Source organism: Diorhabda sublineata, chromosome 1 (assembly GCF_026230105.1).
Source record: "Diorhabda sublineata isolate icDioSubl1.1 chromosome 1, icDioSubl1.1, whole genome shotgun sequence".
In the NCBI taxonomy this organism is placed as follows: Eukaryota; Metazoa; Arthropoda; class Insecta; order Coleoptera; family Chrysomelidae; genus Diorhabda; species Diorhabda sublineata.
The window spans coordinates 21,770,573-21,795,581 of record NC_079474.1 but is presented as its reverse complement, the minus strand read 5'-3'; the positions used below and the strand labels follow the sequence as shown (position 1 = coordinate 21,795,581).

General features: G+C 32.2%; 1 protein-coding gene across 6 annotated transcripts in view; it reads left to right on the top strand.

Moving 5' to 3' along the window:
* The window catches only part of LOC130445631 (uncharacterized), a 185,852-nt gene that overhangs the window by 101,934 nt on the left and 58,909 nt on the right, over positions 1-25,009 (top strand). Inside the window, exon 1 of one of the 6 annotated variants that reach the window (XM_056781409.1) lies at positions 6,584-6,912. The exons of the other annotated variants lie outside the window; for them this stretch is intronic. Within the exon in view, the coding sequence (XP_056637387.1) occupies positions 6,890-6,912 (23 nt within the window). The 5' untranslated portion in view covers positions 6,584-6,889. Of the gene's footprint in view, positions 1-6,583; positions 6,913-25,009 lie in introns of those variants that run through there. 6 annotated transcript variants of the gene reach the window in all.

The window sequence follows — 25,009 nt, the reverse complement described above, 5'->3', positions numbered from 1 at the left end:
TAGTCAGCTCCTAATATTTGTGCGTACTACTTTTGACGATTTTACCGGTAAAGAAGAGTTATTTGATATCTGCCCTCTTTATGGAACGACTAAAGGAAAAGACATCTATGAGAATGTGAAGAAAGCAGTTGATAGAATTGGAGGTTTCGATAAATGTTCAGACATAGCAACAGACATGGCCCCATCAATGACAGGTAAAAAAACTGGATTAGTAGGTCTGCTTCGAGAGAATGGTGTTACTTGTCCTGCAATCCATTGTATTATACATCAGGGAGGTTTATGAGGAAAATCAGTCAAGCAAAATCAAGTTTTTCAAACCGCGAGTAAGATTATAAATAAGATTAGAGGTGGAAATTGATCCCTTCTACACAGGCAACTTAGGCAGTTTTTAGTGGAAACGGAGGCTGAGTATGGAGATTTGCTAATGTACAACCATGTAAGGTGGCTGAGTGCAGGAAAGTGCATGGAACGGTTTTTTGCCATAAGGAAGGAAATCCCTGCATTCCTCAATGAATACGTTCCATCGGACACAACTGAACTGGAAAGAAAGCTTAGGGATCCAGAATTCTTAAGATAGTTAGCTTTTATAACAGATCTGACTAATCATCTTAACAGTTTATACTTGAGTCTTCAAGGAAGAAACCAGATGGTTTCAGATTTAATCGGAAAAATAAACGGATTTCGGAATAAGCTGAGCGTGTTTAAACTTGCTTTGGAAAAGAACAACCTGACATAGTTCCCTAGCTGTCTGCAACTAGCAGAAGAATTCAATAGTGAAGAAAATATTGAGTTTTCATTCACAAATTCAACAAGTTATTGATGAATTCTATACAAGATTGAAAGAAATTGAAAGTCTCAAAAGCAGTTTACTGCTTTATAATAATCCTTTTGGAGCTATCATTGAAGATCAACCACCCGACTTACAAATTGAGTATAACTTTTTATTACTATTGCAATGTTTCTCTCAAAAAAATATATGTATAAATTTTCCATTCATTTACAAAAACATACTCGATGAGCAACAAAAGAAATAATACTTTTTTTGTTTTAATTATTCTTATACCTCACATTATTTTGTTATTACTTTAACAAAATTATTATATGGCCCGCAACCACATCAAAGGTTTTAGTTTTGCCCCTTGGTGCCTTGCAAGTTGGACACCGCTGATTTAATATATCTGACAATAAAATTGACTGTTATCTACACTTTTACTAAAGATTGTTAATAAAGCGAATATTTCCAACTTTTATCCAGACTAATTGCACTTCTCCATTTCATATCAGTGTAACAATTTTCTTTTTTCAAAACATAGATAACTTACTATTTTCCCTTTAATCGTGGTCACAGGGATATTTACAATGATTGTTCAAAAAATAATTGTTTTATTATTTTGGAAACCTTTATGTAAAAGTAACTATTTAACATTGTACATCAATCAATACAGTTACGTACAAGGATAACTCATAGGTAATTAGTGTTTGAAAATAAATGACAGCATACTTGTCAGTTATAAATATTACAAAAATATTTTCACATTGTGATATAATGAATGAATATACATGCATTGGTTGTCGTATTGTATATATACATTTTTTACCAGTAGAATGTGATTATAATTGAAGATTGTGTTGAAATTTATTTGGTATATATAGTTTATATAATTACATTTATTTAAATAATGCATGAGACCTAAAACTGTAATCAACATCTAAACAAATATACGTTTCTGTCAGAACATAATTTGATCATAAAAATTATAATAAATTGCATTATTCTTCGTATGAAATATAATAAAAGTTAAATTACAGAAACAACAGGACAGAAAAAGAAATTGTTTATTGAAAACTTTTGTATTTTGTTGTCATTGCCACAAATATTTCACTTTCTTCTTTCAGACTTTTTATTTTACCCTTTTGATCAGTGCTGAAGAGTCAACTTAGTAAATGATGTGAGTTTTATATACCTGATCTACTTAAACATTACATTTATTCAATTAATTGTTATGTTTTGGTTTTGTGAGTAACTGACCAGGTTGTATAGTTTCTTCTTATAATTCTTCATTTTACAAAAACCTCCGTTATTGAGCTCTATACTTAGATCTCCTTTTTGATTATAACTTTTTTAGAATGTCTCTATTTTAGATATTTGCTCTTAAATTTCCTGTTATGATTGTTAAAATCCTTTGTTAATTTGATAGTTTTCAAAATTGTTTATTTATATAAAGTTACCAACACCTAGCGTTTCTTGTAGAAGAGTTATCACTATTATTTCAATATATTGGAGGTCTGATAACTGAGCAACCGATTCTGATGTTTTAGAGGAAATCTGTTAAGTTTCACGAGAACATACTCGTACAAAATACCAAATTTTTGCCGTTTCCTTTGGTTGTATGATCAATATCACACTATAATAAAATAATATACAATGACTTCCGTTATTGAAGAAGTTGAGAAGTCGACGTGCTTCTTTCAATTGAGTGCGAGTTTTCTGATTCTCGATGTCATAAAAATTTTCGAATACTTGATTAGCAACAAATATGATATTTTTCAACTATGTTCACAAGCTACATGTAAACAACATCGGCCCCTACTGTAGAGATCTGGTTTGCAAATCCAAATTTGAAAAAGTTAGCAATTTTCATATATTTTATTTTCAATAATCAAAAATCGAGTGAAACGTCGTGAAAATTTATTAATCACTCTTAAAATATCACGACACTAAAATATATAACTTTGTGCCTTCTTTGGACATAACGCGAAGACATAAAATACGCATAGTGCTATAATGGCATTATATCACAGTGATAGTTAACGAGACAAACGGATTGTGATCACTGAATCTAAAAAGATTGATTTCATCGTGAGTACAAAAGAGTGAAATACATAATATGTTGTAACGATTATTATTCTTGAACTGTGATATCAAACAGGAGAAAACCATGTCGCATAACATACAAATTTTCAGAATTTTGGAGTCATTCCAGATTAAAATTATCTGATTTGTTTCACAAATAATGATGGTTCTCTCACGGCAATAATATAATATCAGAATAGTCGTTCACTAATCTATTAGCAAATTATTTGAATTGTTTAGTTATTAAAGCATCTGCTGAATAATACAAGAAAATTAGTGAAACTGACAAATCGACAATCATTATTTCTTCAATATTGTCCGTTATCAAAATTCAGCATTCAGAGCTACAAAATTGATGATATGATGGGAGAAGACGGTCAACTATATACCGTTTTAAGTGCCAAGGTAAACACAAACTCAGCGGGTACCCAAAAGAAAAATGTGTTGGAAGGATTGGCTTAAAGAGAATCATCATTCAAATCATGTTTCAAGACCAGATTCATATTTCGATAAGAACGAAGTATAAAAATTATTAGAGGGAATGAATGATCGTTGTTATACCATAAATTTGCCGACAATGATATTTGAGGAGAATTAAACAGTTTTATAAAAAAAAGGCCAAATATAGATATTGTGAGAATATACCGTTCAAAGTATTGTAGGTATACCGATTGGTACCTTCCGCAGCGTAGTGAATAGCACTGGTACTGTCTGTTCAAGTTACCCCACACTCCTCTACCCATACTAGAAACAAATAACCGTGGTAGCAAAAGGATTAAATTAGTTGGAAGAATAATGTCTGCCATCACGACTTTCCCTCAGTCGTTTTGGATGTGACTTACTTGGTGGAAAAGATAATAACCAATATTTAAGTATGTAACAATGCCAAAATTCTGAAAGCCGTTTATATTTTTTAGCCCAGTCTGCTCCCCTGGACTTGTCTCACTGCACCACTTACTGTTGATGAAATTATAGCACCCGAAGGTTGGTCTACTAAAAGCATGAAAAATTAATAATTATTCATTTTGCTCACAAAATTGGATTTATCGGTAGTGGATCTACATACGTAGTGCTAATGTTTTTGAATAGTAATTTACAGTTGATTATGTGTATCCGATTTTCTCTCAATTTCGTAATTAGCACCCTGTTTTGAGTAATTATATTCCTTCTGAATCAGATTAAATACTAATTTAGGCGATATAGATCAGATCAATAATTTAATATACCCCATGAGTAGACGATAACTGAGCAATTTTCTTTTTTCTAATTGTCTCAATAGATTTAGAAATTACATTAATATGTTTTGGTGAATGAAAATTTTCAATTACCAAATACTGTAAGCTTGATTTATTCGATATTTATATAAATATAGAAATATTGATTTTTTTTTTAATTTGAATTAAAATGTTATCAAACCTTCTTTGAAATAGAAATGATTTCATACAAACAGAACACAGAAGCTCCGAATAAGGACAAATAAAACAAACGACTATCTATCTATTTGATGCTGCTTTTAGGTTCAAACTAAATACAGGAAAAAAAATTGTGTGTGTCAGCTCCGACGCACGACTGGAGTTTACTCCTTAAATTCGATAATCTAACCAGATGCAAAAAGAGTTTATTTAACTTAAAAAAGAGTGATACTGTATAAAAGGGTAAATTTTTTAATTAATGAAAATAATATACATATATAAATATATATTTATTCAATTTATTCATTTCATATACATTTATTGTAAGTAATCGACGAAATATTTTACATTAAACTTTTTACAATAGTCAATAATCTCGATAATTCATATTGGGTTGATTATCTAATTTTAAGTGTTGTTTTCTAATATATATTCATATGAACTACATCGATAATTATTAAAATATTTAATAAATACAAATTGCACATGCTCATACATATAATACATGAATTATAACGTACCTTGGAACCACGTGTTTGTTAGATGTTGCGGCAATATCATCTACACCTCTTTCTGCCATAGTTATTTGAAAATACTTTCAGTTCACTTTAGCGGAACACAATGATAAAAATTAAAACGTCACAATAACAATATTAATTATTGATATTTATAATAAAAACAGCAATATAAGTATGTCGACACTGACAAATTAGAAAGTTGCGCATCATAGGGTGCGCACCAAAGACGTGACGAGGTCATTCATCGATAGATTTTACTCCTCACATTTTTCTCATATCGGGCCCCTTATATTTGCAAATCGATTCTTAAGGAGTAAACTCCAATAATATGTATCTCGAAACTTCGATGTAATTAGGAAAAAGCTATCTAGTTGAATTTTTTTTTTAGTTTTAAATAAGGTGTGTCTCTATCTAAAATTGTCCCGTTAAAATATTATTTGGTATCAAAGGAAATGATTTTTTTCGAATATCTAGTTAGCGATCAATTTCATAAAAATATTCAAATATCAATCGTAGAAATGCGCCAGTTTATTTATGGAATAAATTTCTTGTGACTAAATATTCGGCCTACTGATTTTTCAAAATACAAATTTTTTAAGCAATATTATAAAACGATTTTTAGTTACGAAGAAAAAAAAACAAAAAGGGTTTTCTGGAGATTGCGGAATACATTTTTCATTTTTTGACTTAAAACGAATCGTATTATATTTTTCAGTATCATTTATTAAATTGTCCAATAATTGTAACTCATATAGCAGACATTGGAGTGACATAATTATTAGATATGATATTTTGTATACCTATGTGTTAATTTATCGCTTATAATATTTTGTGCGAACTGCGTTTATTCTTTCTAATAACTAATCTGTATCATCTTTCGCCACAATTTGGAAGGTTTTCGGAGGTTAGGCACAGACCGCACTACGGTTAAACCGCTGTGGTTTTTAATCGCGTCAATTTGTGCCCCTAGAAAACTAATACAAGCGGCCGCACCTTTGCTACAAAATACTCGCGGGTAAAAACCGCGGCAAAATTTGTAATCTATGGAACTTAGTTGACGCGCACGCACTGGCGTAAACGCGGGCGGTTTGTTGGTCAGTATTCGGTAGACCGTAACAGACAGGCGCTCCTCTGGTGAAATACATTTGCGAAATTTTGTATCCATGAAGGTGATGTACGGACGCACAATTTGTAAAATCTTATCGAAGCTGGCTACTGATATCCTATAGTAATTAAAAAATTTATCAGGATGGTCTCTTAAGCTCTGATAATTCTTATGAAAGAAACCTTTCTCAAATCTACACCTAGTAAGTGGATGGATCCAATATTTTCGAAATTTGCGTTGACGTCTTCTTTTTCTATTTCTTATTATTAGAGCAACAACACATACTGCTACCTTGAAATCCATCTTCAAATTGCGGGTCGTTTCGCGATTTTTTATCGTGGTGTGTGCGTCTCAAGCGGTTTGGCGGTTGTAGCGATTAACCGCTTGCTGAAAAAAATTGTAGTGCGGCTTCAGCCTTAGATAGGTCTCAGTAGTTATAGTTCTGTTGATCAATCTGTTATATAAAGAAACTAATTGTTCATGAATAATGTATTGAATTAAATCTCACTGCGTATCACATGCATGAACATGGTTCAGTTTTTCGAAATTGTGAGGACACTTACTGTTATTTAACGCATCTTCTTCGATTTGAGGTGTGATAAGTGCCAGACTAAGTGAATAGAAAAATTCAAAATAATCGTAATAATGAGATATTAAACAATTTAAATAACCACTGTAGTATTTATCTCTAGAAAGTTAGGAGTATTATGTTGTTTTTCGTCATTTATTGGAATTAAATAGCTAAATAAAAATCACAATAATCGTTTTTCAAAATATTCTACTGGGTCTAAAATAAGATTTTGATGTATAAGTATAGGTCTGGGCAGGTGGGTAGGTGGTGTTGCCAAGTTTTTTGTCTGGCAGAATAAGGCTACAACGACATTTATTCAGCAGTTCATTTTTAATATAGTGAAGTGTTATTTCTAATCATAAATACGAAATCATAATATTTACAGTAGATCTGTAATTATGATGTTTGGGTTCAGGAACAAAATAAAGAATGGCGAAGCTTTCAAAAAACTGGTAATAAGTGATTATATGATTAATTACATTTTTTTAACAAATTTGCGTCGATCAAAGCTAGTTTATAGAGATAATTTTGAATTGTTACATTCATATGAACTGAAAAGCCATTTTTCAAATTATGAGTCAAAGTAACTGCTGTGGAGTTTCGCGAATCCTCCGGCTGACTTGTAATATAAAATATATATATTGAAGTGGAGTCTATAAAGGCATAATAACGCTGGAAAGTTCATTGCACCGTTTATGGTAGATTTAACATTATGTATGCTCGACGAACGCATTTTTCTACAGTGCCGCTTTCGAACGATAGTTTCGCGCTGAATTGGTTATCTCTCATGATAGATAAAACAAGACGGTTCCGAAAAACCAATTTATCTTGCAAATGGATGAATCGATTGAAGTTGCAGGCGTTGTTATTAATTGTGTGAAATTCATACAAAGAAGACTTGCTTGTGTGCATCGCTCCCTGCCTATTAACAAACGGAAATTATATTTTTAACACATATTTTTTGAAGATTGTATTAAATCGATTAGAATTACGCATCAATATTATTTGCACCGTTATAATCAGGGAAATGTTAAGATAAATATAATTTTTTCATCAGAAATCAAATCTTAAATCATCTTAGTGATATCTTTCTGAAGAAGAGACTAAAAAATAAACCTATCGCATTAAACTCATTTTTATACAATTTCCGTAAGTAGTCACTTTCAGAAATTAGATCAAACACAAGCAGGGAGTCAGTGTTCAAAGCGATTTTACTGAATGATTTTGAGAATCGCTGGTATCCTATTTTACATTTCATATGTCTTTTGTAGTAAATGCAATAATTCGAATGAAAAATATCAACGCCCTTTATGAATTTCTTATAATATTTTAACATTGAGATATTAGACAAAGCATGTGCATGTGGACGCATCTGTTACATAAGATAGCATTAGATGGCTAGTGTATGGTCTTCTATATCAACTACACATGACCACTAGGTGGCAGCAGAACGGACGTGAACAAAAACGTCAGTGGCACTCCTGCGCTTATCTTCATTTCATCATCTTTACTGTCATAGCCAGATGCTTTCATGTATATTTTGAAACTATTCATGAATTTTGTAAAATTTTGACTTGTATTTTGATCAAACACTAAAGCTTTTGGTGGCTTAAATGTTGAAATTTTCTTTTTATAATTATTAAATTACTGCTCTACGTGAAATCTTCGCGTTTTTACTCGGTCTCGGCAAGCTTCTATCAGGGTGTGGCAGAGTTTATTGGCCTCTAACTACTGTTATTCATTTGTGTCTTATTTCAGTATAGTCTTATTTCCATCTTTTATCTTCTTGGCGTGATTTCATCTGACACCATATTACATGTTTTATAACTTGTTAAGTTGCTAGTCAGGACTTTTTGAATACTGTTTCATTAAAGAAACATCTATCATTTTCAAGATGGAAGATAAGCGCTATATTTTTGAATATTGCTGGTGAAGATGCAACATTGCATGATTCTCTGGTAAGAGATAGAATAGTAGCTGGTATATTAGATGCAGAGGTACAAGAAAGGCTCTTCAGAGTGAAAAATTTGACTCTTAGTCAGGCAGAAAACATATGTAGATCCTCAGAAGCAAGTAAAAAGCAAGTTCAGAATATAAGAGGGAATGCAACACAAGTGGATGCAGTCAAGAAGCATCATCAATCTTATAGCAGTAGCAGTGCATACGAGTGCTTCAAATGCAAGACAAAACATGGTCCCAGAAACTGTCCTGCCTTCGGGAAGACCTGTTCAGTATGTAAAAAGCCAAATAATTTCGCAGTGGGCTGCAAAAGAAGGCAGCAATTTAAAGGTAAGGAAAAGATTAGAAATAAGAAGAAAACGCATGAGGTTGAGAAGAGTGGGTCAGATAATAGCAGTAACGAGGGAGAATCAGACACACCATATTTAGATTCAGTGACACTTGACCAGGTGAAGTTTAAGAATAAGAATAAAGATATTTGGACTGAGAATGTATTAATAGATAACGAGTTCATCACTTTTAAGATAGATACGGGTGCGAATTGTAACTGTTTGCCCATAAAGTTTGTTAGGAAGATGTGTTCTGCTGCCACCTAGTGGTCATGTGTAATTGATATAGGAGACCATACACTAGCCATCTAATGCTATCTTATGTAACAGCATCGGTGTGAATCTGTATTTAGAATTATCAATAAGAACAATTGATCCTTGAGTCAAAGAAATTGGTATTTCTAAGATAATTTCAATAGGTCTTTGCCTACTCTAATTTCTTTTCGTATGTTGTCTGACAAGTCCCAATTCATTTGGTTGTATGCACGAAGCCCTAATAATCGAACTATTTGACGTTTGATATGTATCATTTTAATTTCAATGGTATACAATGACCATTGCATGCCAATCTGGGAGGAAGTGTGTTGAATAAATGATGGATTATCCACCCTGTATATAATACTTTTGAACAACAAGAAACTTACCTGTTTGAAACCGACATTCTCATCAAGGTAAAATAATTTGCCGCACAGAACATTTTACAAAAAAGTTTCATCTGAAGAAAATTATCTTTCATCTCTGAAGAACTTGATTTTTCAAATTTCCGATAGTGTAATTGTGAGTGTTGGAGTAGTGGTAATAGACAGTGTGTTCAGTATAAATGGTAAATGTGATAACTAAATCAATGCGTTAGATCTAGCATCTATTTTTGAGTATACTCAAGCAACATACATATTCCAATATTCAATTCACTTTGAATATTTATTGTTCCTGGACAAAAATCACCTTTGCAATGTTAATAATGGAAGAATTTGTCTTCTATCCTTCTCAAATATGCTCACTTATTTGCAAATGTACTAGAAATTGTTCGAGTTAATAAATCGCTTCAAGCATTCAAGCATGTGTGGTATACAACTATATAACGATATTCTTTTTTTGTCTGATATAATTTATACCATCTTTTCTGTTTGCACAACTGAAATATTGATGCTCTTTGTTATTTAAACTTTTTCAAAAGCAGTTAGATCAACGATCCTAATTAATTAAATTAGATGATTGGAGTGATGTTACATTAAACGCGACTAATTCATCATCGACTTTCTTGGCAGATGACTAACGACATCTCATCAACCCACTCGAAATTAAATATCCTTTTTTTAAATGGTAGGAAATATATTTGTAAGAAAACGCTAGAAAAGATCTTGAAACTGTGGTCCAAAAAAAGATTGTATACGAAATCGTCTACAAAAAGATACGCTACAACTTTAAAGTGTAGGAAATTAAACGTATTCATCATTTGGGTTTCGGTACACTTCTCAAAAAAGTGTCAAGCTCAAACTATAATTTAACTTACTTCAAAGTGCGAAGATAGAAACGGAATACAACAGGATGAGGTCGCAGATTTTATGAGAAATTTCTGAATTTTCTGGCCATATCCTAAGAGGCAATTGATAAAATAGATAAGCAGCTCCACAAGGCTGCACATGTTGAGCAGATGCAAAAGTATTTATTTATTTACATTTGCAAAAGCTACCTGTAATAGTGATTTATTTGGAATATTCAGGAAAAACTAAAACAAATACTTTGGAATTGGAGGGAAAATTATATATTAGAACAGAATCTATTTTTAGATATGTGTTGGAAATGAGGAGCAAACGTCGACCTAAATATAGGTATTAAAAGGAAATACCTACTTTAGAATTAAATGTAAAACAATCTATTTCCAGATTTGTTTGGAAAAAAAGGCACAATCGTCAACCTAAATATAGGTTCCATAAATAGCAGTTTGACAGAAAATAAATGTAGGCCTTCTTCTTGAATAAATTTATAGATTTCCACATGTTTTCATGAGTAGGTGTGTTAGAACAGACTGGACGAATTTGACATTTAATATATTAAATAATTTATATAAACCACCCACAAAAATTATCGCATTACTGGTATTTTAGAATATTTTTAATACTTAATTTTAGTTTTTTGGGATAATCTGTATATGTATCAATTTAATAGATATTCCTGGTTTCTTATCATGGGCAAAAAATATCACAAGTTCTTACAAACTTTTTTGGAAGCAAAAATGCTCGAGTAAATCATTCCTATCTTGGAGAATGCATTGAGATCGAGAACTTTCTAAGCAATTTGTGTTATTGTATAGTGAAAATTTAAATTTATTTTCTTAATAATGGATGTGCCTCAACGTTTAACAAGACATGTTGCGAATGAAGAAGCCGCTAGAATCATCGCGCTCATACAATATGGCCGCTGTCAAAGATACGTCGCCGGGGTAATAGGAGTTCAACAAAGCACCATATCCAGAGTTGTTATTCGCCACCAAGAAACAGGGCAGCTAACCAGAAGACCCGGACAAGGCCGCGGAAGGGTAACTTCGGTGGTAGATGATCGTTATTTAAGGTTTACGGCGTTAAGAATTAGCCATACCACCTCTCGAAGGCTGCTCGTAATGTCCGAATAAACCTACAAACAGTTCAAAATAAGCTGAGAGAAGCAGATATATGAGCCAGAGTGTCAGCTAGAGGTCCACGTCTTACCAGAGAACATCGAGTAGCAAGATTGGTCCAATATTTTATTTACGGATGAATCAATATTTTGTCTATATTCATCAGATAGGCGTGTACCAGTACCATATATGCGATGTAGTGAACGGCACGATCAGGTTAATTTTTGTCAAACTGAAAGCTTTGGTGGTCGCTCTATGATGGTTCGGGGAGGAATTCCTTTCGAGGGTAGCACGGAGTTAGTACCAATGAATGATGGAAGACTAAATGCTGACAGGTACATAACCAAAATCCTAGAACCCCATGTAGTGCCCCATATGCCTCATATCAGTGACAACTCTGTGCTAATGCACGATAATGCTCGTCCATACGCTGCTAGAGTTGTTCGGCAGTACTTAGAAGAGGTCGAGATACCCACCCCGAATTAGAATAATTTTTACTTCAATCTAAATGACCCAAGCGTAAGAGAGGCACCTAAAAAAGACTAACCGGAACGAAATTTCAAAAACAATAATCTGAAAATAATAATAAATTTGACTTACATTACTATATAGACTGTTCTAAAAATTGATGACTGAGCCGAGGTACTTCGCTATGGATAACTTAACTTCATTTCTCCATTTCTAAATGGTGTTAAAAAAAAGGTGATCCCGTCTCAAGTATACATAGAACATTGAATCATTATTGGGGTTTGCTTTGTAAAAATTTTTTGCAACGACAGCTGTATTCAAGATAAACGGCGTTAAAGGAAAAAATGCACACATTTTTCATTATTTTCATTCGTACCAAGTAGTATTGAACTTAACTATTTTAAGGTCAGGTTGAAGTCACACCAGAAGGGTTTTGATTTATAAATTATGGAGTAATAACATATGCTGCTATAAAGTAATGATGATAAAAATAAAGATTAAAAACATAAAGTAGAATTCAAATCGAGTAAATCCTACCTTTTCACGAATACTAAAGTCTTTTTGTTTTGCTAAACAATACATTAATCTAATTTAATCAATTGCGGATCAGCCATGGGGTCATTGAGTGACGTTAAATTTTGTCTTCAAATTCTTGATATGGATCTACCTCTTTTTCTTTGAAACACTGTGGGGTCCAAAGGGTTAAAATCGCACGATCTAGTAGACCAATGAATCGTAGCTACTGCACCCCTACTAATCCATTTATTCGGAAAATGCCCCCTCAACTTATTACAACACTTTCTATCGGAGTGCGGTGGAGCTCCATTGAGCATAAAACATAAAAATTTACATTTTTTAGCTTTAATTATTTTATTATCTCGAATAAGTGATTGGTTAAAATATTCACCAATCAAATTTCCAGGTACAAGATAATAGGTATCTATCACGCTAATAATTATTAAACGTACTTTGGCGTGTAAAAGTAGGTTCATTCCAAAAATTTTGACTATAGTCTGTTCTTTTTTGTAATATTTGATATAAATCGGCTTTAACCGTTTAGCAAGTTTTTTGGCTTGTCTTTAATAATAAGGACGGAGCTGTTGCTTATCAAGTATCCTTCAAGTACTTGAAGAAGATGTATTTTTTTGTTTAGTCATAACTAAATAAAAGTCTTCCAACATGTATCAGCTTTATAAATGAGGTCTAATTTACGAGACAAATATTTGAAATTCACATAATGCATACTAATTAATAATAATAATAAAAGTCAATACCTTCAGAAAGTAATCAAGAAAGGTTAATTTATACCTGTACCGATTACAACTTCATAGTTCGTTTTATCAAGAACAAATTACTGGCGTCAAATTGAATGTTGTTTGAATTCAATTGAAAGTTTGATTAATAAATCTAATTGTAAAAAAGTTATGTTAGGCCCTACTTAAGAATCAGATATCACAATGTAGCCAGTAGTTTTGGCAAAATCGAAAAAAAATGTGTATAATTTATTTTCTTCAACGCCCTTTATCTTGAAAACGGATAGCGTTACTAAAATTTTTTACAAAGCAAATATTTTTTCAGGTTTCTACCTATCTCAGGTACGAGTCCACTGTCCACTTAAAAATCCCCTGAATATTTATTTTAATTCCAGAACTATAAGTTGTAGTAAAGTATATCGCTAAAACCGGCATCAATAATGGTAGACTTGGCAACACCGATAGCGGTAGAAGCAGATGCGAATGACTCACAAATCGAGACAAAGTACAGTTGGTCCTACAGTTGGACAGGTGTACAGTTAGTGCCGATAAAGCATTGTCTGTCAGACTTTTTAGCATAAATACTTAAACTTAAATAGCATAGTAAAGTTCTATAAATTTTTTATTATTTCTGTTTAAAAGCGTTTTGATCTACTTGACTAAAGGTGATTGCAGTAGAAAAAGAATAACTGTTTCAATGAATAGAAATGAATGAATTAATTCTGAATAGAATAACGTAATTGAAAAAAGAAGAATTGACTGAACTGTACTTAGGATAGATACTATTATAAGTTGTGGTCTTGGATTACCAATTTTTGAGCGACTTTTGGCTTTAATTACTTCTTAAAAAAATTTCACAGTCCTCCAAACAACAGTTTTGGTAATGTTATTCCGATTTGGATGCTGTCATTGATTACCGCGATTCCCTCTCTTCATAAGAATCGTTATTATATCGTGTTTGATGACAAAAGTTAAGTTAAAAGGTATCTAATTACAATAAACACCTGTTACTAACGACAGTTAGAAATTATTCATTTAACATCAATTAATGAAAGAAAAACTTACTACTTTTTTGACATAATTCAAATATCTTTTATTTACAACTATCACATAAACTACGGTGAGTGTTTCGAGCGCACATTTGTTGGTATCTTGAATTAAGCTTGAAATGTTTATGGAAATTTCAAACGGCGGGTGTAATTTGGGCGCTAACCATCCTTCTTTACCTGTCTGACCAAGAAGGGTAGATAATGCGACATGTATTTTCCCAATAGTGGGAAAGTTGATAGATTTTTAAGTAGGTTAGGTTAGGTTAGGTTATGTAAATCTCTTATTTTATATGTAATATGTACTTAAGTACTAAATAAAAGTATAAAGAAATATAAAATTTACTTTATTCTCTAGAGTGTTTCAAAAATGTTGTGAGGAAACTTTATTAAGGGCAGATTTTTCATTTAAAAAAAGTGCAAAGTAGCCCCCTAAACGGTAAATAAATTTTTTCAGACCTTAAGTGATAATAGGTCATTTATCTTATAGAAAAATCTAAAAATATATCTTTATTATAAATGTCGGTGATTTAATAAATAACTGTATTTCATAAATCATGTACTTCAGTCGGTTAGCGCCCAAAATATACATAGGATTAAAATGACCCTTCGGTCTTGGCGCCTAGTTTCCATGTTGTAAAAAGGACATTAATCCTTTAGCGCCCAAATTACATGCGCCCTGCTCAAAATATGAAATTTTTTAATTATTATGAACCTAATACCAACCCATTCTTAGAAAAAACAATTTTTTATTCAATATTTTATATAATTTTGAACATTTGCTCATTTTGGATGGTTTTTCGTTTTGTCTTATTGATAATAATAATTTAAAAGTTTGCCCACCTCTGGGACTCACTCCGGCAGATCAAATATTACTAAAATATAATTATGTATAGACGTTTAGCAGGAGATGCAAAATAATAGAATTATCTGAATTTTCCATTTTATTAAAGATTTATTTGTTTGTAACAGGGCCGGATTAAGCTAGGGGCTTGGGGGGGCTATAGCCCCGGGCCCCAGGTCCAAGAGGGCCCCATCATTTGGAAATCATTCTGTATTTTTTGATATGTTGATACAACAAATCTAACGTATTGATATTATTTTGTGAATTATTCCGGGTTTTCGAATTCCTTAAGGGGGTACCGTCATTATTTTAGCCCCGCGCCTTATAAATCTTAATCCGGCACTGGTTTGCAATTATATCAGCAGTAATTTCAATGTGCTCAGAATATTCTTCACTATGAGAAAGTTTCCAAATGGTGAAAATATTTATGAAATACAACATAGTACTAGGACCCACTTCACATTGACTTTCGTCATGGTTAAAGTTAATTTAATGGAGCGTAAGTAAGTAGTTACTTATTTTCTACATTTCGTTTTATTGGTATTGTTTTTGAACTAAACTAATAAAAAGAACGAATTCCTTGTAGTTTTAAGACAAATTTTCCGTTCAAATCCCAGATTCTTCAGATTCAATACACAAGAATTAATTAAAATTAACCTATTTCATAGGAAAAGTGTAAAATATTTTCAAATACATATTTTGAAATACTTTTTCACAATATATATCCAAAAATGGAAAGAGTTTGTAATATATATTTTTTTCAATATATAATTTTTAAAAAATCAAAACGATTTTACTTGGTATTCATCATTCGAGGTCACTGGTATCTAATTTTTTGGTTATTTCTGATTGTTGATTATTCAATAGTTATGCTCTTTGTTAGCAATGCTGATGATGACATGCATTGTATTTTATCAGCCGATGAGTCATAATTATCTAGATCGAAATAAACGGAAGAACTTCTATTATTAACTGGTACTAATTTAATTAAAATAAATTTTTATGTAACGCCAATGTATTATTTATATTTTATGAGTAAATCATTTTGGAATGTGTCCATATAAAACAATGAAATAAAGGAGAAAGTGAACCTTGAACGAACAAAGAAGTCTGTTCAGATATGTCGTTAGAATAGAAGCTTATTGTTTCGAGATACTGAATTCTATGGCTCTAATGTACCATACCAAATGATTTAATCTAATGAGAAATTTTAATATAAGTAGGTTATGAGTAATTCACTACGACCGGAACAAAAAATAATTCAATCATATTGATAACAGTTACTTTTGAGTACTTGAGTTGGTTTTGAGATATCTGTCTCTTAATTACTACATGATGAGTGTTTCAAATTGATTCAAGAATATTTTGATAAAGATAGAATTTTGTCGAAATATCAAAATCATTTCTATTTGAAAACACAGAGCATATCAGAAGTAAGATTTTTCATCAAGTAAAATATAAATTGAATTTCCTGTAACAAAAAAGTTTTTTCAAGAAAATTTATACCTACAATGAATCTTGAAAAGACGTTTATTCGAAACAATGGAATATAATTTAGGTCTAAAGTTCAGTATCCTTTGTATATGCATCTTGTGTCTAATTAACTTAAATTTATATGATCCATATTATCATCTGATACATCGCAATTCTTGGTAATACAAATACGAGGTTTGTTTGTTTTCAACCTCCGATGGCACAGTATGATGGCCAGAAATGCAGCAGGTGTGACGATTTGTCACTGACGATTCCAACAAGTCATTTTCCGTTGTGTTGCAGTCACATAAGCGTGGCTGCCACTATTGATTCTCCTGCAAAAGTTGCATTGCGAGCAGAAGGGAACAGTGCAGCGGAAATTCATTATTCGTGAATCCAGTCGAAAATTTAAAAATGTCCAAACTGATGCTTATGATGAAGGTCAAGGACGCAAGTCTGTCACTATAAACGATATTGTTCAGCGAGATGGCCAAGTGGTTAGGGAAACTTTAAGTTTCATTTATGTAATTTTCGAAACGAAACGACAATCACAATAATGGATACACACAAATTTTCCAACAAGACCCACAAAATTCAAACGAGCCTTCAACGGCCTTAAGATTATGGCAATTGTTACTTGGAACCAAAAATTTGTGCTGTTTATGGAGTTTGTGCAGCCTGGAACAACGTCTAATGCAGATATTTATATTGTGAAACTTTATGACGCTTACGGATAGCTAATCAAAACAAATGAAGATTCGTGCTGAATACTGGAATTGTTTTGATCCACGATAATACCCGTCGTGTAAACCCAACGATTCATTCAGCAATTTCAATGAGACATTTTCGAACATCCACCATACTGTCCCGACCTAGTCGTGTGTGATTTTCATATTTTCCCTGAACTAAAGCAGTGGCTTGGTGGGAGGCACTTCTAAACTGACGTGGAGCTCAAAGGAACCGTAACAACTCCCTTCCAATCATTGGTGGCTACATTTTATGAAGAGGGTATTGTTCACAGATATGACAAATTCCTTAATTGTCATGGTAATTATGTAGAGAAATACTATTGTATTGTACTTTACTTTTGGTAATAAAATATTTTTTGTATATTCTCTTCTTTACAGCCCACGGAGGTTTATTATAAAGATTTTTGCATAGAATTTTTGACTAATATATTTGATTGGGTGTATATCTATTATTAAATTTTAAGAAAATAGCCTACCATACCAAGCTATTTCCATTTTCCCCGTCACCAAGGTACAAGATCATTAGTTAATATCTCACGGTTGCTTATTTTACATTTCATAATATACAGGACGGAGGTTTTTCCGAGTAGTCACATTAAATTGTAAAATTTCCGATAGGAAAGTAGCAATATTTCCTTTTTTCTGGTTTACAATGCTCTTAATACAAGTTTGCCATTGAAACTTCATAAACCTACCCAATATGAGATTAAGAATGAATCATTCAGATTTAAAATGTGTCTTTTCTCAAGTTTTCATATCTATATACCAGGATATATTGAAAAATTCTTAGGCTACTATAGAACCAAACAAAATTTTAATGTCAAAATATTTTATTACTCAACATATTCTCCTCTTAATTGTATACATTTATTACAGCGAACCTGCAACGTCTCTAGACCTTTCAAAAAAAATGTTTCTTCTTGCTTTGCAAACCAGACCTCCACAACTTTTATTACCTCCTAGTTGGAAGAAAATTTAGGACCTTTTCAAATCGAGCACAGATTGAACGCGATACTTCTACAATTGCACGCTTTTGGTTAACATTCAAACATTTTGGAATCCATTTTGCAGCAATTTTTCTCATGTCCAAATTAACGTGAACTATATGATGAACGCGTTCGTATGATTCGACGGTCTGATAAAACTGCATCGATATTTCCGGGGACTGATACAGAAACTGGCCTTCCCTTTCGGTCATACTCTTCAATTGAAAATTTACCTCTTTTGAAGCTTGCAGTCCAATTTTTGGGTATTGAGCATATCTTCGTAAATCTGCTTCCCTCTTAATCTTTTTAAATACACCTACTTGATGATGGCTCGATACTTCAATTTTTCGATTTTCACAATTTCAGTGGACATCTTTTTTCTTTCAATTTATTGCGTACTATTATACAAAATCGATGCTTCGTTCATACAAATCATTTGTAATATAAATATAATTTGAAAATATTTGCTTTATTTACATTTCAATTTATCTGTAGCTCAATATAAATTTAACTTTTCACAATTGAAACTTGTCATATTCTATTGATGAATAAGGCAAAAAAGTAACACTAAATTACTTTAAAATTGGACGATTCAGATTCATTCAAAATGTTCAAAACATTCATTTTATTCTCAGCCCACGTCACTGACTATCGTGAAAATCTTTTCTTTTTGCAATAGAGAAGACCTAAACTCGTTTTGATAGGGTGAGCTACCCGCCAGTCTCGGAAATAAAAATAATGATGCTGATACCGACGCATTTATGAATAAATTATAGAATAAATTATCGGTTTGTCTTTAACAGACAGACATGACAGAAGCTTTTTGGATGATTTGTTTGTTGTTATATTTTCATATTTATGGTAACAGGGTACTATGAATTATTATTTATATAATTTATATAATATATAACTAAGTAATCCTAACTTATTGGATGTAGAAACTACAATTTGTTAACGACGTTCTTTTCTTCTTTGATACAGTTCACAGAATAGACAAAAAAGGATTTTGAGAAGTATTACTTCGTATATCATTGATGATAGCTTAAATATTCTCCCAAATACTTTCGCATTGTTGCACGAGTATATCGCAAAGCTACTCTAGAAATGCTCAAAAATGCTGGATTGAACTTATATATTTATATATAAATTTACGCCATCTGAATAAACGATACAATGTGGTTTGTACTTACATCAGGTACCTAATCGCAACCTGTAAATTTTGTGTACCTGAAAACGTAGTGGTCTACTCTTTTTAATTCACAAGGGTAATTCAGAGGGGCGGATGTAATTTGGGCGCTAAAGCATTAATATACTTTTTACAACATGTAAACTAGGTGCCAAGACCGAAGGGTCATTTTAATCCTATGTGTATTTTGGGCGCTAACCGACTGAAGTACATGATTTATGAAATACAGTTATTTATTAAATCACCGACATTTATAATAAGATATATTTTTGTATTTTTAGATTTTCCTATAAGGAAAATGACCTATTATCACTTAAGGTCTGAAAAAATTTATTTACCGTTTAGGGGGCTACTTTGCACTTTTTTTAAATGAAAAAACTGCCCCTAATAAAGTTTCCTCACAACATTTTTGTAACACTCTACAGAATAAAGTAAATTTTATATTTCTTTATATTTCTATTCAGTACGTAAGTACATATAAAATATAAAATAAGAGATTTACATAACTTAACCTAACCTAACCTAACCTAACCTACTTAAAAATCTATGAACTTTCCCTCTATTGGGTTATTTTATGACTCGACCTACCAGCACTTCTTAGCGCCGAAAATGCATGTCGGATTATCTACCCTTCTTGGTCAGACAGGTAAAGAAGGATGGTTAGCGCCCAAATTACACCCGCCGATTCAGAGTTGCTTTTAAAAGATCCACTGTGATATTTTATACATATGAAAATAATTTGCTGCAAACAATTGGCAATAGACAAATAAACCTACTTGAATACAAACTATGTTGATAATGATTTTCAGATATTTAGGTCAAAAACTCTCCTCATAGCAAATGTTCATCTTAACAATTAGATATTTTGATTTATCCGATAAAATAAAATACGGAAATTAATACAAATTTTTTGAATTTTATATTTAGCATGCAGTTACTCAATGAATCGTAATATAGCAAACATTGTGTATGGGAGAGGTATTCAAGTAATATTTTAACTTCTACCTTAATAATTCTACCTCCATAGTGGTCGGTCTTCTGACAGGTCGCTACCCTTTCAAATACCACTTTAAGAGGATGGATATGGCAGAGGAATAAAACTGCATATTCTGCAAATAAGCCACGGAAACTGCAAATGTCCTGTCCATTTCGCTAAAAGGCTCAAGTACCTTGAAGAACTAGTATTAATGTCTAGGAGAGTGGGACACAAGAACCGCAAAAGTAGCTTCATATGGAAGGAGTCTCTGTATTTTGGAAACGGAACAAAAAAATGTAGAGTATTGTACAAAATAAGTTTTAGGTGTAGGTGCAGAGTGGCTGTAAAGCCGAAACGACTCCCCAAAGCAATGTACAACCTACATATTGCTTGTGCTGCGTTATCAAGTAGTAAATTTAGTTTAAAATAGGTTAATAATATTTGATGGAAACTCCTCTTGTACATTCCGTATAATCAGAATAGTATTTCTGTTCACTCCGCCGGTATATGAAAAATTATTACTCCTCCTACACTATGTCGCGTTATTATAGGCTAGATTTCTTGAATCGAATAGTTTTCATGAAATATACATTGGAGCCTTGCCCAAATTTAACGTCATCAAAGACGTCACACAGTTTATTATCGCTTACTTTCATTTAGTATCTTTTTTACTTTGGGCTATAAAAATTACGACACGCGCTTTTAGCTTTCCGTATTATGTGGATCGCGGTTTTTGGTTAATGCTCGTAAATATTCACTGCACGCGTTGATTTATATATTATTATGGCGCAATAATATTTTTATGTTTTTTCTAAAGCATATCTAAAATTCCATATCTGCCATTTTATTATAACAATATGTTCAAAGGATGCGTCAAATTCACTGAATCGGTAATTCTAACCCATAGGTGAAAAGTTTTTCTTATACTCTTGTTTTTACTTTTATTCCACTTTCAATAAAACGCATTTTTATTTCTCTCTATCTGTTCTTGTAGGAGTCCCGAGTATTATTCTCAAATACAGGCATGTCTTCTAACAAACGTATTAGTATTTTTGTGATGATCGTCTTCGTTACAATATCAGTCAACCGCTATCGGTAAAAAAGCTGTAAGTTTGTGCGTGAAAATACAATGCCACTAACGAGGGATTGATTATATTGACGAAATGGAGCAAAAAATCGATTTTTTGAATTCGTATAAACTTCTCTAAAGGTTAGATTCCTTTGAAATGTGCACACTATAAATTATTATGACCAGGTTGTGTTCAAGCGAAAGTCTAATAGTTTCAAACCCAGAGGATGTCCCGGAATTCTAGGCAATTAATCTTCAGAAAAAATGTTGAATAACAAATTATAAACTTTATAAAGCCCGTAGAATTGAAGATATTAAAGATAATTATTTACATCTATTATACAATTTCATAATAGTTATTATGTAAGAACAATTTATTTCCATTTTTTGCGAGATAAATCAGAAATTAACTCAGATTTGCCTACTGTCCTACCAAAAGGACACTGAATATTACAGGAATCTTTGTTAAATTTTTTGAGATACAGTTATTTGAATCTAGATGTCGCTTGACCAAATGTCACCCCAAACATTATTCTTGAAATTTCTTTTACAAAATCAGTGGAAGTTTATTGTTTTATTGAGCACGTGGTAAAACAATTTGTGATGGACGAACCTTTACCTTTCCGCTTAGTTGGGTAAGTTTTTGAGGACTTTGTTTTATTCTATTTTTAGTTTTCGTTGAACATGCATGTAAATGTATGTATCAGGTTTTAGCTGATGCAGCTTGCTTATAAAAAGAACCGTTTTTAATCAATCAGTATCAGAAAAATCATGTGTACTTCTAGTAGGCAAACCGATATTCTTTTACAGGAGTCTCACTCTGAATGAACTATTGCAAATCATTGAAGAAGATGATCACAATGGAGTTGATGACGAAATATCGCTTACAATTATGCCGCCCAAAAATTCTTGCGAGGAAGTTACTGATGAAGATTCAGGCGATGAAGATCATTTAGATATTAACAATTTGCCTGGATCGCAACTTCTAGCCGAGGCAGAAATTTTTGAACCTAATGTTGAAGAAGATGTTAATATTTCTTTACCAAGCGATTCAGGTAGTGATGATAACGAAGAAAATCTGCCATTGTCGGATGTAAAACGTCTTCTGAAAAACTCCCAACATATATATGTGAAGAAAAATTATGCTTGGAGAAACCAAGACTTAACACCTAATAATATAGAAGTTCCAAAACCACAAATTGTTCAAAATGAAAATTCGGTTATTGAATTGTTTTCGTTATTTTGGGGTGACGAAGTTATAGATTTATTTGTCTACTATTCTAATATGTACGATACAAGCAAAAATAGGGTTGGAAACATAACAAAAGAAGAAATTAAAAATTTTTTCGCCATCCTACTACTGTCTGGTTATCAAAAATTACCCAGACGTAGAATGTATTGGGAAAATTCTTCTGACACGCAAAATCAGCTTGTTATAAATTCGTTATCTAGAGATCGTTTTGAGTATATTTTCAGTAATTTACATTGCTGTGATAACACGAATTTAGACAAGACAGACAGATTTGCCAAAGTACGATTATTGATAAATAAAATGAACAGTTTATTCCAACAGTATGCACCAGTAACTGAAAATCACAGTGTGGATGAAGCCATGGTGCCTTATTATGGTCGCCATGGCTGTAAGCAATTCATACGTGGTAAACCCATACGTTATGGGTACAAATTATGGACAGGTTGTACCAGCAAAGGGTAGAGCCGTACCAAGGTGCCAAATCAGAAATAAAGCCCTGTTATAAGGAACTGGGTTTAGGACCATCTGTGATTCTGCAATATACCGACATAATCAATTCTATTCAAAGCTTTCCCTATCACATTTTTTGCGACAATTTTTTTACGACTATACCACTTCTGAGTGAAATGACTAGAAGAAATTTGAAGATAACAGGAACCATAAGAGAAAATCGCACGTCAAAATGTCCACTGGCAAATAAATCCCAGTTCAAGAAAAAAAGTAGAGGTTTTATTGAATACAAAACTAACGAAGAAAACACTGTAGTTGTTAAATGGCATGACAATAACGTTGTCACTTTAGCATCCAATGCCTTGCCTGTTCACCATACTCATTCAGTTAGTCGTTATTCTCTCAAAGAAAAAAAGAAAATTAAGGTAGACCAACCTCATAATATATTTACTTATAACAAATATATGGGAGGCGTTGACAGGGCAGATCAAAATATAAGTCTCTACAGAATAGGTTTGAGAGGAAAGAAGTGGTACATTCCTCTTATATTTCACATGTTAGATCTTGCGGTTCAAAATGCATGGCAACTTCACAGGGAACAAAATGGAAAACTGGATCATCTAGGATTTCGAAGGAGAATAGTCATGACCATTTTAGAAGGAAACCAACGAAAATTTGCGAAGAGATCGAAGTTGTCACAATCACATAACTGTGAGATGAGATATGATCGTATTGATCACTTAATTGTGACACAAGGGAAGCAAACCAGGTGTCGCATGTGCCACAAAAAAGTCTCCACCAAGTGTGAGAAGTGTGATGCTGCATTACATGTTGTATGTTTTAAGCCTTACCATGTGAAAGAAATCTAATCAAACTCTATTTTTTTTCTATACATTTTTTGAATAAATTTATGTTACTTTGTTTTAAAAAAAATTTTACTTTTATAGAAAATAAAATTATAGTATTCAAGTGCCTACAGTCCTTCTAAAAGGACAGTCATTTTTGAAAAAACTACAGATGGGAATCGAAAATTTCCAAATGATTATGTTTCAGAGACATAAAAACAACTACTTACAATAAGAAAGAACAAAATAAAAACAAAAAAAAATTTCAGGCATATCTGGGTTAATACACAAATAAACATTACATTATAAGGAACGTACAACGAAGATAATTCAACCGAGGATTTAATATGGAATTTGATTGCGGATAATGTTTCATTTGTGCAACTGCCTTGTCGAGATTTAAGGATTGATCCTTATACCTCTTGATTGTATTTATAAGCAGGGGCTGGTTCTATAGGCATGTGCTGTAGGACTACTAATTATTTTTTGGCGGCGGGTGTAATTTGGACGCTAACCATCCTTCTTTACCTGTCTGACCAAGAAGGTTAGATAATCCGACATGTATTTTCCCAATAGAGGGAAAGTTGATAGATTTTTAAGTAGGTTAGGTTAGGTTATGTAAATCTCTTATAGTATATGTAATATGTACTTAAGTAGTAAATAAAAATATAAAGAAATATAAAATTTGATTTATTCTGTAGAGTGTTACAAAAATGTTGTGAGGAAACTTTATTAAGGGCAGTTTTTTCATTTAAAAAAAGTGCAAAGTAGCCCCCTCTAACGGTTTTTTAGACCTTAAGTGATAATAGGTCATTTCTCTTATAGGAAAATCTAAAAATACAAAAATATATCTTATTATAAATCTCAGTGATTTAATAAATAACTGTATTTCATAAATCATGTACTTCAGTCGACTAATACACATAGGATTAAAATGACCCTTCGGTTTTGGCGCCTAGTTTACATGTTGTAAAAAGTATATTAATGCTTTAGCGCCCAAATTACATCCGCCCATTTTTTAGTACAATAGGTAATTTTTCTGAGAAA